At 37.9% G+C, this 19,202-nt stretch overlaps 1 protein-coding gene across 4 annotated transcripts in view; it reads left to right on the forward strand.

Annotated features, from left to right (window-relative positions):
* sbno2 (strawberry notch homolog 2) overlaps positions 1-19,202 on the forward strand; it is a 70,763-nt gene that overhangs the window by 32,245 nt on the left and 19,316 nt on the right. For 3 of the 4 annotated variants that reach the window (XM_023339242.1, XM_023339241.1, XM_005795698.2), the window contains one exon: positions 18,481-18,654. In XM_023339242.1, coding sequence (XP_023195010.1) covers positions 18,481-18,654 — 174 coding nt within the window. Of the gene's footprint in view, positions 1-3,522; positions 3,921-18,480; positions 18,655-19,202 lie in introns of those variants that run through there. The other variant, XM_023339244.1, reaches the window with a different exon arrangement.

Genomic DNA, 19,202 nt, shown 5'->3' on the forward strand with positions numbered 1-19,202 from the left:
CAGGAATGATGAAATAATACATCACCTTATTTCGTGATACACTATGCAGTCACTCCAGCTGCACTGATGAAGGATTACTTACCTAAGCATTCTGAGTGCTTGGAGTGGCTCCAATTGACTGCTGCTTTCTGATTAATACAGCTAATAATTATTCCCACTGCCATTGGGGAGAGTCATAGAGTTTCATTCTCAGACAGTTTACTTATGGAGAGGGGAGAAACTTACTATTTCCTGAAACTGTTTCGCCATGCTTAAGGCGAATAAACATGCATTCTTTTTAATCACCAACGTACAGAACAAGGTGAGAAATTTCCCCAGTAATAACACGTACACAAAGTAACCTTTGAAATAGGAGCCACTCCAAATTGCAATAAAAGGATTATAAACCGTGGAAAGTAATTATTGGCAGAATAATATTTAGCATAATATTTTAAGGAGACTATTTTGTGTAGAATCAATTGTAAGGGGGGAACAAAAGTAAATTACAAAAACAACAATCTGAAAGAACCAACTGTAAAATCGATCACATGCCTCTGTGGTTTTAAAAGAACGGCACACTTCTTCACAGTCACATCTGCATACCTGCCCAGGCTTAAATGTGGTTTAAAACCCCTAAAAAATGTGAATATTTCTGCAGAGAATGTGAGTCGTTGCAACATTTACTGGAAGACAGCTGAAAAAAGGCAATTCACTCAGCATTCTGGCTAACCTCAAACAGTGAAGAACACTTTGTAAGCACAGATTTTGACATATGAAGTACATTGCATGCTGTATGTTTTTGCATGTTACTCAGCGATATGCACATATAAACATGGTCCTTTTAGGGTCTTTCTACAAACTATTCTTCTTCTTTGTCGTTCCTCCCATTTTTACACTAATCTTTTTGCTCTGTGCGGTTTGAGGAAGAGTGCATTTGCATCAGATATCCTTTTACAACTCTTTTCAAGTTTGCAGGATATATCACATTTAAAACAGCTTGTCTTTAGCCGACCTTGCTTGTACAGCGCACTAACACCCACATAAGATGAATAATGTCTTTCTTTGTGACAGTTGCTCATACTGTGTCCCTGCGTAGATTTAAAATGGGATATAATTCCAGCACACACAGGAGTAAAAGAGAAAACTGCTTCAGAAAACAGGAAGACTCTTGTGAGAATACGTAAACAGAGGTTCCTGTAAAAGCAGCACTAAGTGTTTGTATTTGAAAACTCCTGCAACTCTGCAGACATTCTAAATGCAACTTGAAACTTTTAAGAAATATCTTTTTACATGCAGTAGTCAATCATTCTTGCATGATCTTGTGATCTTACTGATGATCCACAGGTCCAATACGCAAAAAAAAAAAGAACAGATTTTAAAAAATTCAGTAAATGCATTAAGCTGAAAACTCCTTTTCTCATGTGTTACTACATCAAGAAACAGTAACATTCAGAATAATGTTCCTGACTTCCTTCAAAAGCGTCCATTTAACTCATATGTATAGATTAGATAATCTTATAATGACTTTGTTTTCTCTCGGACTCAAAACTACGACTTCACTCAAAAGATGCTAGATGTATTTCATTCAAGTCTGCTCAATACAGCCTTGAATTGTTTGGTAATGGCAATTAAAACATTGTTGAAGCGGAAAAGAAATCTTTATCCAACTGAACACTAACAAGGGCGTTTCTTCACATTTTTCCAAGTCAGTCAGGACTTGAATGTGTTTGTAATTCTGGGCTACTTCCCTGTAGGTTAGTCAAACAGAAAGTGTTTTTAGTGGCCCGGTTTGAAGGAGGAAGTTAAAGGTTAATTTGAAAGTTGATAAGCGTGCTGTTTTTGTGGAGTTACACGTGATTTACTTTAGCTTCAAGATGCATGTTAAATTTGATCTCAGTTCCCACCCTTGACATGTATCTCGTTGTATGTTAAGTGGATTTAGAATGTATTTTAATCCCAGTTTACAGTTGAGGAGTCGTTAATTTCTACACTCATTGTGCACTGTGTTATATTTGGAGTTTGAAATATTCCTGGGTTTATTAAAAAATATTTTTTCACATTGATATTAATACAGAAAAGTGTTGACAGTTGTGCCACTTGCTCAACACAATACAAAGTACCAGAAGTTTTGCAAGGCATATTTACAAATATCTAAACAAAAATACAATTTTGCAGGACTTAAGAAATGTAGATGAGATATTATAGAAAAGTGTCATTACAGATGCTGTTTTTAACCTTGTTCAAACTATGTATGCTGTTATTTTTATTCTTTAATGCAATAAGGTGAGTGCTTTGGCTGTTTGAGTCTAAGGAATCTCATCAATAGTGATTCAGTGTTCCCTGATGGCCCCCGGTGCTCCTCCAAATACACGAATATACGCACACACACTCACACACAAACTACTGAGAGGATTCCCACTCATAGAACGATGACACCATGGATAGGCGCCACGCCGCCTCTTAAGAGTCTGACTCCTCTTCTGTCCAGCAGAGATGGACATTACAGGACCTCGCCGTCCCAGCTTGATATCATTTGTTCCTGGAAGCTGACTGCACAAATGGACCGACTCCTGTATGAAAGAGACAAATTGCATTATTTTAAATTCTTATTTACGAGGATCATAAACAGTCAAATTGCTTTCCCCACCAAGAAAAACCGATATGTCATCCTTGATCAGTGTCTTGGATTTGTCTGAATTGTCCAATTTGCAAAAAAAGAGAAGATTCCCAGAATAAGCTTTTGTGCACTTGTATGTCTTTTACAATCACGCCCTCAGTTCCAGTAAGCAAGAATGACTTTTTATGATGAAGGATTTGTCTGTCATTGTGTATACTGGCTGATGCATGCAAAACTCTTCCTCAAAAGGAAACTTGCAGTTCACCCTGGACCTGTTTCATTCACAATTTTAAGGCTTTTAGAATAGTCTTAGAGGAGTCACTTCTACATTTTGAGCTCTGCTGTCTTTAATCATAGATTTTTTTTAATGAGACAATATTTTGACACACTTATTTCTAAATGAAATCTGCTCCTGGATCTGTGTTTGGATGCTCACATTAGTGACTCACTTCTTCTTTTATTTTTTAAATCACGCTCATCAGGTATTACTTGCCTTTCCGCGTCTGAGTTACTGACAGAGATTAAAATTCAAATTAATTGCAAGAGCAGCAGACTCTTGCAATTAAGAGTCTGAAATTGAATATTTGCAGACAAAACAAAGAAACAAAAAGCAGAGGCACAGTCTAGTGGGGAGTCAGTCTCTAAATATAATAATCATTAAATGCTGGGCCAGGCCCATTAAACATAGCTGTAAGCAGCGCTGTGTGAGGAGCGGCCAAGTCCACAGCGCAACACTGTTTACACTACAAATGCGGTTGAGTTACACCATGTACAGTAAAATGGGCCTGACTGCCAGTAACTCTAGTCACTTACCAACAAAAGCATCATTTCCTGAAAGCTCCTCCCCTCCTCCCTCCCTTTTCTCCCCTCCCCTGCCCTCCCCTGCTCACTCACTCACTCACTCACTCTCCAACCACCTTTCTGCACTCAAATGAACTAGTCCACAATCACTATTAGTGAGTCCTCTCTGTCAATACCTGCCTGTGTCCCTGCGAAGCAGGGGAGCATGTTTTAGACGTGCCCGTGTCTCTGTCTGCACCTGTGTGTGGTGGGGGGTTTGAGGCAGATGTCTGCGGTGAGCCAGGGAGAAGCAGTCACAGGGCCAGCCAGGGTCCGGGATGGGGTGGTAGCCCTCCAGCTGTGAGGTGGTCACCGGCGTTTTGGCTTCCTCATGGAAGTGACTGACGGATTCAGGGAATTGAGGTGAAGTAGGAGCTTATGTTGTGTGTATTTTCACCCGTGCCGTACCGTAGCGGTTGGACCCATGTCTCTCATGCAGCTCTGGACTAAATTATACGCTCAGCTGGGACGCCCGCTTCCCAAGGTACGGGTTCTGTTCACTTCTTTTTCTTTTTTCTTTTTCTTTTGGCCATCTCTATAATGCTATAGCTTATTGATTCATTGTCTTTCTAAATGAAAATTGCTTGTGTTAATTGTTTTTAACACAAGCAAGACTTGTTTAAGAAATGGCTGATTATCAGTGTATGCATGTGCTTGAATTTTTAACTTCCTTGAATGAATTGTGAACATACTTCCTTATACTCACTGTGTTACAAGATGATTTTATCTTTTGAATTAAGTCCACACTTAGTACACTTGACCTGATCAGGTATAAACAATAGTGTTCATAGAACAATAATAGTGACAAACTATACTGTTGGAACATGCAGTTTTTATGTGTAAAACATGGCTGTCTGATCATAGGTAAAGAAATAATCAGATTATTTCATTGTAATTGAGATAATTATGCTCAAATTTCAAGCCACTCTGCATTTATTGCACTGAAAAGCAATAAATGTGAAGTAATATCTCAAATGAAATTTTTCTCTTTATCTTCTTCTATAATTTTACCCTCGCCACATGTTTTCCACATGAAAAATGTAATCAAATCCATAATTGTAAGAAATGCTGCCTAATTTTAATGAAAAAACTGTAAAAAGCATAGCTTCATCCCAGCAGAAAGCTGCAGTGACCAATACACTCTCTCCATTGCTTTTCTTTCATCGTTAGCGTCATCATAAAGGCCGGAAAAACGTAGTTTTCCGAAGGAAAACCCATGTGTGAGATCACATAGGCTTATTACAACAAAGTACAAAACAGTCTTCCAGTTTTCCAGTGGATTCCTCCTTCTATGGTTTCTCACATCGCAAAAGTGACAGGGGAAGTGGAACATGACCGAATCGATTGAGTTCTAGTTGAGTTAAACTTGATGTTTAAATTGAACAGGGCCCAGTTTAAGACTTGTAGATGTCTGCGAAAAGAGTTCATTTTCATTACAGACTGACACAGAGCTTTCATGCGGGTCCACTTCCAGTGAACAAGAACACATTGAGCTCATTTATTATTATTTGTTAAATAGGATTTGAAGTAGAAGTCAGCCAGTAAGTAATCAGAGCCTGTGCCAGTCGATCCTCCATCGCTCCACTGAGATTCATCCTTTCCAACAGGAACTCTTGACAAATAATTATCTACTTTGTTCCTTTCTTCCTTCCAGTAAGTGCTACAACCTGATACCGTCAGACTATATAGCACTCTTGTACATTGTCTTATCAGCTGTTAAATGTAGCTGTTTTCGCTATGAGTTGTAAATAGAGCCACCTGTTTTTTTCTCATACCAATTCATTAGCTGATATTCTGGTTAGATAGCAGTTCATATCTGTGTAATATGACTTCATTGGGGCAAGGAGGCATTTAAGTATTTATAAATAAGGCAGACAATAAAAATGTCTTTTTTTTAAATTAGTGCATTGTGGTGTTATGTTCATAAAGTAGTTTCTGGTTATAAAAAAGGAGTTCTTCTTATATTCTCAAAACCACAATAGTTATTTATACTTTACTTTCCTGCTCATTTCAAGATACATTCATCATTTATATTTTTATAATTAGTGAAGTAAAAAAAAAATCATCATAATTCTTACATTTTTAAACATGTACAAAATATATTCGGTAAACAAGTATGAAAGTGAAGCTGATTGTTGGTGTCTCTGTTTAATGTATATTTTTAGTAGCATATCTCTGTCCCTGTATTTGTTTGTTTCCTGCTTAACGTCATTTCTTCTTGTTTACATTCAACCTACAACGTTATATCAATTTGTAAAGCACTTTACAATTTGTACTTGGATTTTATTAGTAGGCCATCGCAAACTTTAAATCAAACCTTTTTGCTTTCATTTTGTGTGGTGAGAATGTCTTAATTTCTATTTTTAAAAGCATGGGTAGACTCTCTAGGTGGGCACATGTTGTCAGTTTCCTGGTATTACTTCAAACCTCAAGTATGACCCTGTGCGTGCAGCTTACGGGAAGTGAATAAACAATAATGGAGAGGATGAGTGAGAAGCATTGGGTTGAGAGGGCCGGGGCGGGGTCTGCTCTCTGAGAGAAGTGAGGAGAATTGGTGTGAAATAAGCAGTATTTTTATCCTTTTAAACATTTTATATCGTAACCTTGATTTGTGTGAGGGACTAACCTCTTTATTCCCACGTGGACCACACTCACTGTGTTAAACCAGCAAATTGCTTTGTGTTGCTCGACATCAGAAGATACGAACAGCTGCTAGGAAAATGTGCCAGAAATGGGATAGAAGTATTTTATACAGTGTTTGAATTGTTTTTTCCCCCAACATAGTTTTCTACAATGGAGAAAAAACGACATAAAGAAATACAGTATCTTGTAGTTTTAAGGTGACAGTGAAGTGTGTGTGGAATATTAGTTGAAAAGCTTGAGATGCTTCTTGAACGCCGACATTTATTAACTTTGTCTGACTTCTCAGTGAGATATTCCACACTTGACCTGTAAGAAAACATATTAATATGAAAATTCCTCCTTTGCCCCCAGAAGTTTTAAACAGAGTCAGCTCATGTCTGCATGGGCTTTTTTTTATTGGTTTTATGTTTTCTTATTTATTTTTTTTCAACCTAATATCTTGCAGCTCCGTCAGGGACGAAATGTTTGATTCAGGGCAAACACCCAGCAGTCAACAGCTTGTAAAAGAAAATCTTTGCTCATTTTCACACGATTGTTGGCTTTTGACCAACTTTACAATTTACGGGCACCGGCCTCACAGCTCTGAGTCACGGAGAGACATTGGATCTTTGACCATTGGCGTGTGAAAATGTGGGTGTTCCCATGTACAGGCTTTAGGGGTATTTGAGGCAATATATAAAGCTGACCTGTTTGAATTCAGTTTGTATTGATTTCACAATTAGAGGGAGAGAAAAAAATAGCAGATGTTTTTATTTCAGACTCAAGAACATTCTCTTTTTTATGATTAACATCTTTAAATAGTACACATTTCTTATATTACCCTCCTACATTAATGGAGCTAAACAGCAAAGAAAATCTTTAAAGTATGGTTGTCATGGTGACCCCAGGATGCAACTCGGCTGCAGAGATCTTTTTAGATATTTTCCTTGCCATCCTTTTCTTTTTGCATTGTTGTGAGATAACCTTAGATCTTTTCCAGTCTCTTTGTTCCAGTTCTAGTTATTGCTCTAATTGTACAAATGGGGCAACTTCGACATGTTGCTATTTTCTTGTAGCCATTTCCTGATTTTCTCGTTCTGTTGTCTTTTCTAAAAAGCGGCAAAGAGATATGGATGTCGCTATTGAATCCTATTTATAGATCAGAGGGCAATGAAGATGGAGTTTATGAAAAGAAATTTCCTAAGCACAATGATAAACATATAGTATGTGTTCAATAATGCTACAGTTATAAGGTTTGTCACATATCTTCACCAGAAATACCAATAAACTTGGACGACTGTGTGTTTTAAACTCATGAAAAATAGTTTTCTTCAACATCACCAAAAGTCCCAGAGTTAACGCAAGAGCTCGTCTGTGATCTCTGCAACTGTCACAAATGGCAGAGGTCGCCGCAGTGTTGCAAAAGTTTTGCGTAGTGTTCTTTCTTAAAATGTCATGCATGATTGTGACTGTGACTGTGACTCCATAACTTGTGTCCACACTCCTCTCACATTCACTTATTTCAGCTCTAGGGGTGCACAGATTGTAACATGACACATAAATACATTGAGACTCTGTCGTAGATTTTTTTTTTTTTAATTGGGTGAAACATCCTTGGAGAAGGCTGATGTGGCTTTTGGTGTATATTTAGTCACAATAGTTCTTTCTAATTCATCGCTAGACGTTTTGTTGAGAATTTCAAGATAAAACTGTGTAGGAATCATTCTCGGTGACAAAAAGCGCTGGTTGGGGAGCAGCTGCTGTGGGGATCCTGATATCTATAAATCCTCACTGAGCATTATTAGGATGCTTTCAGAAATCTATCTGCCAGGAGAAACATGCTTACCATTTAATTTAATTTATTTCATATTTTTGCCACTGGTTGAAACCACTGCAAAATAGGAGTGTGCTTTTTGTGCATTTCACATTTATGGCATTCACAGCATGTGGGTTTCTTTCTCAATCATAATATCTAATCTGGAAAACCTGCTTTCTTAGATTTATTTATTTTTTTTAATCTAAGAAAGTAGGAAATAACATTCATACTGGTAGAGAATAAAATAAAAGATATCCACTAATACTTTCTTACTAGTATAAATAGCATGTAAATGTTGCCACAGCCTCAGTTATTCCAATATGAAGTACATTCAAGAATGTCTGAAAATCCCAAAATGTTTTATGGAGTCTCAACATTTAACAGCCAGTTTGAATATGCAATTTGGATATCCATAAATCAGTTCTTAGTCATAACAACTAACAGTTCAGAACTCCAGAGTGAAATAGTTTTATATTAAAAATCAAATTTCAGATGGCTTTAATATCATTTTTCAAAGAAGAAATTACATCACTTTTCCCATACTTGTGTTTTAAGATTGCAGCTGCATAAATACGTCCGTCCTATCCAGAATGAATGTGGTGGATGTCTGCAACAGAATTGCTGCCAGGAGAAAATCTAATTTAACTTATCCAGAGTCCCGTTGTTATGTGGATAACTCTAAATAATCAATATATGTATTGTTGCGGGTTACTAATCTAATTACTATGGTCTAAAGGTGCTTTTAAACTCATGAAAAATATGAATCATAGATAATCCAAATTATAATTATACTTTTATAAGATCTCTGGATGTCTGAAATTAGCTTAGTGAAATCTGTTATAGTTTTTAATTTTAATTATCTGAAATTAGATAATTTTAGATAATTGCCTAATTATCTAATTACTTGTTACAATTTCAGTTTCTCTTCTGCCATATATCCAAGCCGACACAAGAACAGAAAATGTGACGTCATATGTCACATTTGACATTTGAGATCGCTGAAAGGTCGCTTGCGAATAGGAAGAACAGGATTCTCGATGTCTCGAATGTTTATTTTTACTGGAAAGATTGAATTTTGGATATTTGCCCCTAAACATCCTCCCTTGAGATAATTAAATGCCAAAAAGGCCTGCTATATGGGCTTTAGGCTCTGCTCTCTACAAAACTTGTAACACTGGGCTTTGAACTTGCTTCGTCTGCTCGTTGGGACACTTGACATTGCATCCTTTTATTTTCCAGAACATACGGAAACAGTGGAAAATTCCAAGGAGGAATGTAAACAGCAAGCTGTCCTTGGCCTGCTGCTTAAAGACTTGGCACACCATAAAGGCCTGCTTCTCAGGAGGTTGTTGAACTGGGTATATTAATTTGATTGGCTACGGTTAGCAGGTCTGGGACAGGATGGACTGGACTCACTGTGCGTTGGTCAAATACACAACCGCTTTGACTCTTTAGGCTTTGAAAAGTTTAAACATTGAAACATAATCATTCATTATTCCCCTGAAAACGTTTCAATTTTTTTTTTTTGATCTCTGAAGTTGTTGAAATTGAGGCTTTTCATTGAAGACAACCAAGTATTTGAATATGTTTGCCTTGAATAGATTTTTTGGGTCAGAGCAAACCTGAAGCCTTCAGTGTGTATTAAAACAGTAGCTGCCAGACAAATTGGCTCTTCTAAGCCATCAAAGGAAAACCTGATTTATGTCACATCAAAGATGATTCATACTGTCCAGGAAACTTCTGGGGTAAAGCGTGCCACAAGCCACAACAAATCATTTTATTACTTTAACTGTCAAGTTAACCAAAAGCAGCTGGTTGACACGAGCAGTCCCCGTTTTATAGTACTTCACAAAACTATTCATACCCCTTGAACATTTGCACATTTTTAGATAAATCTGCAAACTCAATATGTTTAATTGAGGACGTTATAGAAAATCACAAATAATTGTAAAGTGGAGGAAAAATTATCCATTATTCAGAAATATGTCTGAAAAGTGTGACCTGCAGATGTTTTTATTTTCCTTTAGTCTGATACTCTGAAATATAATCTACTACAACTAGTTGTTTCGGAAGTAACAATTTGCAAATACCTTTGTCTAATTCAGTTTTAGAATAAAAACCAGTTGTGAAGACTCTTAGAGAACATTAATTAGCAAAGCACATTATTAAGATCAAGAAATATAGGAGACAGGACTGAAATAAAGATATGAAGTGGTTTAGAGCAGAGTAAGGTACTTTAATTTCTTATTTAGCTCTGGACATCCTATAGAGCAATGTTCAGTCTGTCATCCAAACTGAAATAAACTGGCAGGCTGACAAAGGATTAACAGAAGAAGCAGCCAAAACTCCTGGGTCATCTTTTGCATTTTGCTAAAAGCAATGTCAACATATAGAGGAAAGTGCTACAGAGAGATGAAACCAACATTCAATCAACTTTTGAGCCTGTGAAATACCATCTGTGGTCGAAAACTAAACCTGTGCATCACTCTGAACACGCTTTTCCTATGAAGAGACATGGTGATTTCAGCATCATGCTGTGGGCATGTTTTTCATCAGTAGGTGTGAGGGAAGCTGGTCAAAGGTGGTGAGAAATGGATGGAGTGAAATATAAAGCAGTACTAGAAGAAAATGTATTATGGATTTGAGGCAGGGATGGTGGTTCACTTTCTATAAAGACACTAGAACTGAAGCAGTTAATAAGATTAATCGGGATTAATCGATATTAATCAGATTATTGAAATAATTGTCAACTAATTTAGTAAATGATTAATTTTTAACTGGAGTATACTGACTCAAAAAATGCCATTTGCTGAAAGAACAACACTCAGAGCAGTAATTTAGCCAAAACTGTACAAAACATCTACAATCTGGATTTAAAAAAAAACAAGCAGAAAGCTGTAAGTTTTTCATATGTTGATGTTAGAAGTATTTTTTAGCTGCAAATGCGTCCTTTGCTACAAATGATCAAACATGCACTAATTAGAGGAATGCTGTGTTATTAAATGTTAGACAATACAGTTTTTATGGTGTTATTTGAAAAAGGAATTGAACTATTTGTTTATTTGCATCTGTTCATGTATTTCCAATATTGCATAAAAAAAGGTTTAAGTAGTTAAATGAAAATTCTTTAGAATACGTCACTTTTTTAATCGAATTATTCAATTAATAACGGAAATAACTGATAGAATAACGGATCACTAAAATAATTGCAAGTTGCGGACCTTGCAATCATAAACATGCAGTTGGGGCTAAAAGGAAAGACTTAGATTTAAACAAATGTGCATGTTTGATTGGACCAATCAATATCCAAACCTAAATAAATGAGAATCTGTGGCAAAACTTAGAGGTCGATGTTCACAGACAATCACCATTCAAAGCGACTGATATAATTACTAATTGTTGGTCTGTCATTTAAATTTCCAATTTAAGTATGCAGTTGTGATTTTTAAACATGAAAAAGTTATGTCTGAATACTTTTGTGATGTATTCTTAGTCTGGGTGAAAATCAAGACACATCTATGAAGTTTAGTGCTGTCCTAAAATGTCTTAACCGACCAGAGACGACAGCTGACCAACGCATAATCCCGACAGAAACACAGACACACAGTAGTATTTTCTGTTCCTAACCCCAAACTCACTCCATAAAGACACACACACACCGAAAAGCCAACAGTCGGGTCATCCGGACTGAATGGACATGGTCAACAGCTGGCCACTGAGGGCAGAGAGTCAAACGGGAGCTGTTTCAGTCAGCTGGACATAGGGGGCGGTGTGAGCTGTTTCACAGCTCCACCACCCGTCACAAACACACACAAGGAAACCACAGAAACTGGCAGATGAGATATCGGGGCACGTAAATGGCTTGCTTTCAAAGTCTCAAGTCGCCTACAAACAGCTGCTACATCATTGGATTTTTAGATATCGATCTCATGACCAAAGTGTAACTCACATCCTCTGCCTCCATTGCTGTTTTTGCAGTCTTTTTTTTTTCAGCAGCATCTACAGATAACAATAGTCAGTGTTAAATTTGTGTGTTAATTTTCCTACAGAGTGACTTTCACAGCCGCGTTTGTTAAAGTCACTCTTGTGTCGCAACCATAAAAACAAAAATCCCCACACTACCACAGATTACCAATGAAGTGTTAAGTCTAACAGTGCCTAACAGAAGCCTTTGGAAAATGGACACATGTAAAGAGAAGTCAATAGACCAGATGGGAAAAAAAGGGGCAGAAGTGAGTAAAACAAGTTGGTCTGTACCTTATTAATATGGCAGAGTGAATGAAAACATGAAGGGATGTACAGCTGAAATGGTGAGGTCATTTTAGGTGTCACTTTGTTTGTGTGTCATGGTGGATGTGCAGGGGAAAGGGGGTGGCCAGGCCTTTTCCAAGGTCTCCTGACCTTGGAAAAGCAGCCAAGCTGGCAGTGTGTAGGAGGGGAAAGCCCTGGGCAAAGCACGACTCAAACCTCAGTCTTTGACCGTGCACCAAAGCAGGTTATTGAGTTTAACAGGATGTGGCTCAAGACTGATAAACACTGGCTCATACCTCAATAGAGATTCACCAGTCAGGCGTTTTTTATAGCTGGTACAGATTACCATTTTTCTTTGAGAAATATGACTGATTCCAAGGACTCTCAAAAGAAAAATGATCTAACTGCAGGTGATTTGATAGAGGTCTCTGTTGCCATTAAAGCATTTATCATGACCATTTATCAGAGCCTTATTTGACTCAAGAAAAAGGATATCAATGTTGATGTGGCTAGTAATGTGCTTATAGACCACAACTGGAAGGTGTACTGAGTTTTGTTTCATTTGATACACAAATACAGATATGTTAAGTTCAATATTTAAGCTGAAGAAATTGAGTGATTACAATCAATTCATTTCTTGTTGAAAGTGGCGTGTTTGTATCCAAGCTCATGGTCAATTTAGGAAGAATATAGTCATGTCCGTGTAAGCAAAGGAGAGTAAAAGGACAGTTTTAAATTTTAAATTATCACTGCTAATTTTGCTGTAGTAGGAAGGAGAACTAAGTTTAGTGGAATGAAGGTTTATGAAAGCTTGGTAAGAGACGTGGTTGCTAGATTTCCATGTACGGTAGCAGCTAAGCTTATCACTGCCACTGTGTCATATCCGGTGTCAGTGGATCGGGAACGTCTGTCCCTCATTTCTCCTGACAGACAGCTTCTCCCGTGGCAACTGAAAGCTTTGCTCCCAGTTTGGTGTTTGCTAATTTTTTATATATATTTGTCTGAATTTACTTTTAACTACAACAGGAGGAGTCAAAATGAAATATGTTTATTTTTTTCTGTCATATTAAGAGAAGATTAAATGTAAACCGACTGTAATTAAGTCCAATTGGAAATACTATGTATGAATTATAGTTTATGCCACACTTTAATAACTTCATGTTATATTGTAGCATTCACTCTTACAGCACAAAAGAAAAGAAACAAAAAGGAACATAGGTTTTATACTGAAAGTGTAGATTGGATTGGGGCAAAACATATCTCACAAATAATGACAACCAAACCTCACTGTTCTTTGGGGCATTTTTAAAACATTTACTTGGTGTATAAAACATTCTTAGTTCCCCATAAGATTTACTTCACATGTTCACTCCTAAGGCAGATTGACAACAGCTTCAGATATTTGTCTTGACCTTTAGTAGAGTAACACCTAAATTTTTCCCAAGTTCAGACTTTGTGTCTTTCACTTAAAACAACTTCTGAATACAGTTTGAAGATTATTGTATGCTTTGTACATCATTACTGTAGTATTTAGTTCTAGTAAATTAAATAGCTTTAATTTGTATAAAATAATGCTTTACCCGTTTTATTATTGCTGGGTCAGAAGGGGGCTGGTGCCTTTTCCCAGCAGTCAATGGGTGAGATTCTGCGTGCTCTCAATGCGTTTGCGAGAGCATGCAAACTCGATGCAGAAACTCCCCACCCCACGATCTGAACCTGTTGCTGGAAGGCAACAATCCTGATAGCTGTGCCACTATGCAGCTCCTGTTTAGTTTAACCTGAACTGAAATCCAGGTTTCAGACACATCATTCATCTGTAGATTTTTTTATTGTCTTTGTAAAAACATACAACAAAATTAAGTGCACTCAACAATTGTGTTTCATTTAAAATTGAAGTAGACAAATAGATAATAATTAACATATCCTCTCAAAAAAAGCTACATATTCTGACTGACCCTTGAATTTATCTTTTACTTATACTAATCCAGAAGCTTCACCGTTATTACACAGCAAATGACTAAGGTGTGTGATTTATGTCCCAGCTCTGATTCTTAGATCTGATAAACAACACCTTCTGCCACAGCAAAACAAAAAAAATGCCCCTGCAGCTTTGCACATATCTTGCAAGCTTGTTTTTGTCTCCGTGTGCATGCATTAATCATCATCAGGCATGTAAGTGGTGGTAGCGTTTGGAAAATGCTGTCTTAATGGACACATTGTGTCTCGTATATATATAGATTAATGCAGCAAATGTTGGTGGTGTTAGTTTAGGCTGGTAAAAATCACATTAGAGGAGAAACAAAAATAAAACAGGAATAAGTCAAAGGCCAAACAACAGAGTGAACAAACGACAGGAAAAACCAGGCCTGTGGGGTTTCAGACACACAACTCAAACTATTCATTAAGCTTTCAGACAGCATTATTTCCCAGAAACCAACAATGAAAGACACATTAGCATATATTTGCAGATCATGAATTTCGTGTACAGCAGGAAATAAAAAAGAAAGTGTTAGCATGACAGAGAGAGAGAGAGAGAGGCAGGATTAGCAGTTAGAAGACTACAAGCTGTGTGCTGTGAAAGCAGTCAGATTACCATCGGGCCAGTTGGAATTCAAGCCTTATCTCTGCTTGGCAGGGCCCACTCACAGGAGCGGTAAATGAAGTAGCCCTGGGTACGGGCCTGCAGCGGGGCAAACACTGCTGCCTCTGTTACACCCGGCTGCACTACCCGATTAGCACGGCACCGAGCGCGGACGTGTCTTAGTTAAAACCGCTCCAGCTCTCTGATTCCTCAGCGTCAGGTTGGTCGAGTTAATAACAGCGCTGAGCACAGAACAATGACTTGGAATCTCTGAAGACTTAATGGCCAGACAGTCAAGTAATGGATGTTTCATTAGAAGAAAATGTGGAATGACTGCTTTATTTCTAAGACTAGTTTCCAGACTGAATAAATTGTCGTTATTTTCCTTAAACTCCTATTTAAAAAAGAATTGTCCCTCTATTAACTCTCATTCAATGTCTGGTTTTCTTCTCATTTTCCATTGTGAAGGCTTGTTCTGTGTCCTTTTTTATTTCAAGTCTAAAGTACCGAGGGCAGTGGATGCCAACAAAGAGAGGGATGCGATGCGATGACAGACAGAGATTACTTTAACGAAACAGACATGGGACAGGTAGAACACGACAGGTTATGTGGATCACTACATAAAAGCGGGCTGTCCCACTTTGTTTTATCCTGGGTAGAGAGCAACCTTGCAGACTTCCTGCAGCTTTCATGCCTGATCCTGCCCTCAGGATCAGGCAGGATCCTGAGGGCAGGATGTCAGCAAACACTGACACCCAGACAAAAGGAGAAAAGGAAAGAGTCAGTCACAGAGTTACCAGAAAACATTGAAAACTGAATGCTGCACACCAAGAAAAGGATATTTTGACTTGCAATCTGTGAACCATATCCAACATGTAAGCTACATGTAAACAGCTAACAGTCCTGCTGCCTCATATCATCCGCGCTGTGTACCATTCCTGCATGATGTCGTCATGTTGACACTGGGAGCTCTCATCCTCTCATGGTTGTGAAACTATTTCAGATGAACTGTGAGTAACGTCATAGTAGGTAGCCATGACAGTCGTCCTAGCAGCTTCCCGGCAGTCTTCAGTACCAGCATATGGTTAACAGTGAGTCAGTATGACGGCTGACCATTTCACTCAGTTTCTCCTCCTAAGAGCTGTGTCATTCTTTTGTGAAAGGCCATTTTAGGTAATTTGGTGGAAAGATTGTTTTCTTTTGTCTGTTTGTTCAGTCTGATACGTCAAACATAAGTCTAAAGCAGTTAATCGCATTTAGCTCTCTTTGACTTGATCTGTCACTTAAAGTTCTTATGAAATACAATGAATTTTGTGGTTTTATTTGGACAAATTGTGGAAGAATGTAATGGGTGTGAATACATTTGCCTGTAAGCACAACTTTGTTTATGAAACTACCTTAATGGAGGGTCAGAAATCAATTTTTTTTTTTTCAAAAAGCAATGTAAAATTGATATTCCTTTGTTTCTAAGTCATTGGGTTAATCCCTTGTAACGTGCTTCTCTAGTCTGTACTTTTACTAGAAGAAATAACTACCCTGTCTCACTGTTTTGTTCAGTTGCATGCCTGGAAACTGGAAAACAGGGCCTACTCTAGATTTAGTTCAGATTTACTTTTAGAAGGTAAATCTAACATAAAACATGTCTAAATTCTTTAGCTACAATCACAATGGTTAAAATCTACCAGCAGCTGAGCATTTGTCAAGCATCAGCAAACATTTCAGCCCTTTTAACAAGCTGTTCATGACAAATATTGAAACCGACAGCTAAATCCTCGTCTTCAATTTCTTGCTAAAGACTACCGGTCACTCTCGTCTCCCTAGCTATTGCTTCCTGTCATAATTCTTCTGATCATCTGGATTTGTTTGTTCCTCTCTTTCTCTCTCTCTGCACAGTTTAGCTAACGTTAAACTAAGTTGTTTCACAAGAGTCTCCATTTTGTTTACATTTCCTCTCTCATGAGATCACATGAGGAAGTGGTGCATTGCTCCCTCTGGCACAATAATTACAATGATATCCTGCAGTGTGTGATGGGCTATTATTTACAAAGCTTATAATGCCTGCATGTGTGAGTTTCTGGAGCAGAGGGTGTGGGAATTTCCACACATAGCTGAGAGCAAATCGTGGAAGTAAACTTTGATGAAATTACTCTCATTGACTATGTGCTAAATTATAATGATCTATCTCCACAAACAGCTTGGTTAACCTTTACCCATCCCCCCCCACAGACACACACACACCTACACACTTCTATGTTTACATGTCTCTGGGGGGCCATGGTGGTTTGGGAGAGTCTAGTTAAAGAGTTTGGCATGCAAATGATTTTAGAAAGGGCTATGAGTGGAGGGTGAACTGCTAGGCAGCCAGAGCTGAAATGACACACAAAACTCAGAGTGCCAAGCTCTCACTTCTCCGCTTTGTTTCGCACACATCTGCACGTGAAAACATTTGTTTGAAGAAGGATTTTTTTTTAATTATTGTAAAGATCTGACATGCCTGTCTGTTATGATTTCTTATTAAGAGCTGTAATAATAGGATAAGATAATAGGAGAACCGTTCGAGATATTCTTTTACAGCCTTTGTAGTCATCAATTATTCACATTACGAGCAAAGGCCATGTCACACCACATGTGTGGGAAAGTAGCAGTTAAACGGAAGTTTAGTATTTTAAAGCGAAGACAAAATCATCAAACGTTGATGTTTGAAACTCTCATTAACTTCTCATATCACCCATTAGCATGATCAGTGCAGAGCCTTACCTGAAAAGTATGATTATATTTCCAAACATACTTAAGACCAGGACAAACAAGAGGTTGAAAGCCTACATCAGGGGTGCCCAAAGTCGGTCCTCGTGGGCCAGCATCCTGCATGTTTTAGTTCTCTCCCTGGTGGTAGTAACAACCTTGTCAGCATGTCAATGTTCTTCTTAGGCCTTCTATGAGACATCATTTGATCCACGTGCGGTAAACCAGGGAGAGAACTAAACACGTAGGATGCCAGCTCTCGAGGACCGATGTTGGCACCACTGGCTTAGAGGGATAAAATTGTGCAACTTCACTTTACAGTGGACTCCTAGTATTCACGGAACCACCTGGGAATAACTAAAATATGCAAATATTTTACATCTTAGAGCACTTAAACCTGCCTATTTTGTTTTTCCAAAATATATTTATTAATTTTCATTTTTACAAAAGAAAAGCTCAGCAGTGCAGTCTAGTGAGGAAAAATAGAAAGTTAGGGGGCTTACACATTTTGATCATTTTATAGTCCGAGTCTAAGCTAATAAATGCTCGAAACAGGATGCTGATGTGTTCTTCGTCAGCATCCTTCAGCATAGTCCTGGAAGGGTTTCCAAACATGCCTATTTTAATAATTCCTACATCAAACAGCTTGATATGCACTAATGCAAAAATTGAAAGCTGACTTTACAGCAGAAGCTAACATCCACGCTCTTCCTTATCTTCTTCACTCAGTAACAACTTCAGCGCTCAGATGAATTGTTGTTGTCGGCTCAGTCTGGTAGCGCTTAGCGTGATGCAGCTCATCTGTACTTAATCTAAAAGATTCTCCATGATGCACACTTGTAATCATTTTGCATTTGACTTATTTTTGATTCATTTATTCATTTTTGCTTAACCTTTCCTATAAGGGCGGGCTAGAGATGCTGCTTGTACCTGCATTTGTATGCTTGCCTCAACTAGTGTAAGCTTTTATCATTTTTTGTTCATTGATGTCGAGGTTTTAATAAATGCCTCCTGTCTTCTTCTTGTCTTTAGGACCTGTCCTGCATTGATGACCTCTCAAACTCTTTGTTCTCTTCTCCCGCGGACTCGCTGTCGGAGTACGCCGACACCCAGTCCTACATCCCCTCCAATCACCCGGATCCAGTTCCCACACTCTGGGACATTAACACTAGCCCCGCCACCACACAAGCACAGAGCCACTTAGAGGTCAGTAGCAAGAAAGCTGCTATTACTATAACCACTTCTGAATGCTAATTATGAGAGATTTGTTTCAATGAGTGTACTGGGAAGGGTGATGTTAAAGGAAAAACATCACGTTTTCGTCACATTCCCCTCAGTTTGTAAATATTATTGCTGTGCTCACTCTTACGTTTTGTCGTCTATGGCAATATACAGGCTAACTCTAATCCGTATGAATATTATTTATTAAATAAATGCACTAAAACTGTTTTGACTAATGACATTAGGTCAACTGGCAAAAAAAATTTAACCTTCATCAGTGTTTGATTTGATATTACCTTCTGCTAAACTGATTTTTTTTTCTGGTTAAGGAAATCCATTTGTCCTTCCTAGCTTGTTTATTGCATAGAGGTAAAACTCAATTGCGGTTTTATCCCCAGAAGAGTACTTGTTAATATTTGTATCCATGGATACCAGCATACTTCAGCTAAATAGGTATAAAAAACAGATTGCGACTGTCCTGCCTCTGATAAAAAGTTCTCCAGCTAATAAAAGCAAAAAGGAGCATTTTAAGA

Source organism: Xiphophorus maculatus, chromosome 9 (genome assembly GCF_002775205.1).
Source record: "Xiphophorus maculatus strain JP 163 A chromosome 9, X_maculatus-5.0-male, whole genome shotgun sequence".
NCBI classification, from domain to species: Eukaryota; Metazoa; Chordata; class Actinopteri; order Cyprinodontiformes; family Poeciliidae; genus Xiphophorus; species Xiphophorus maculatus.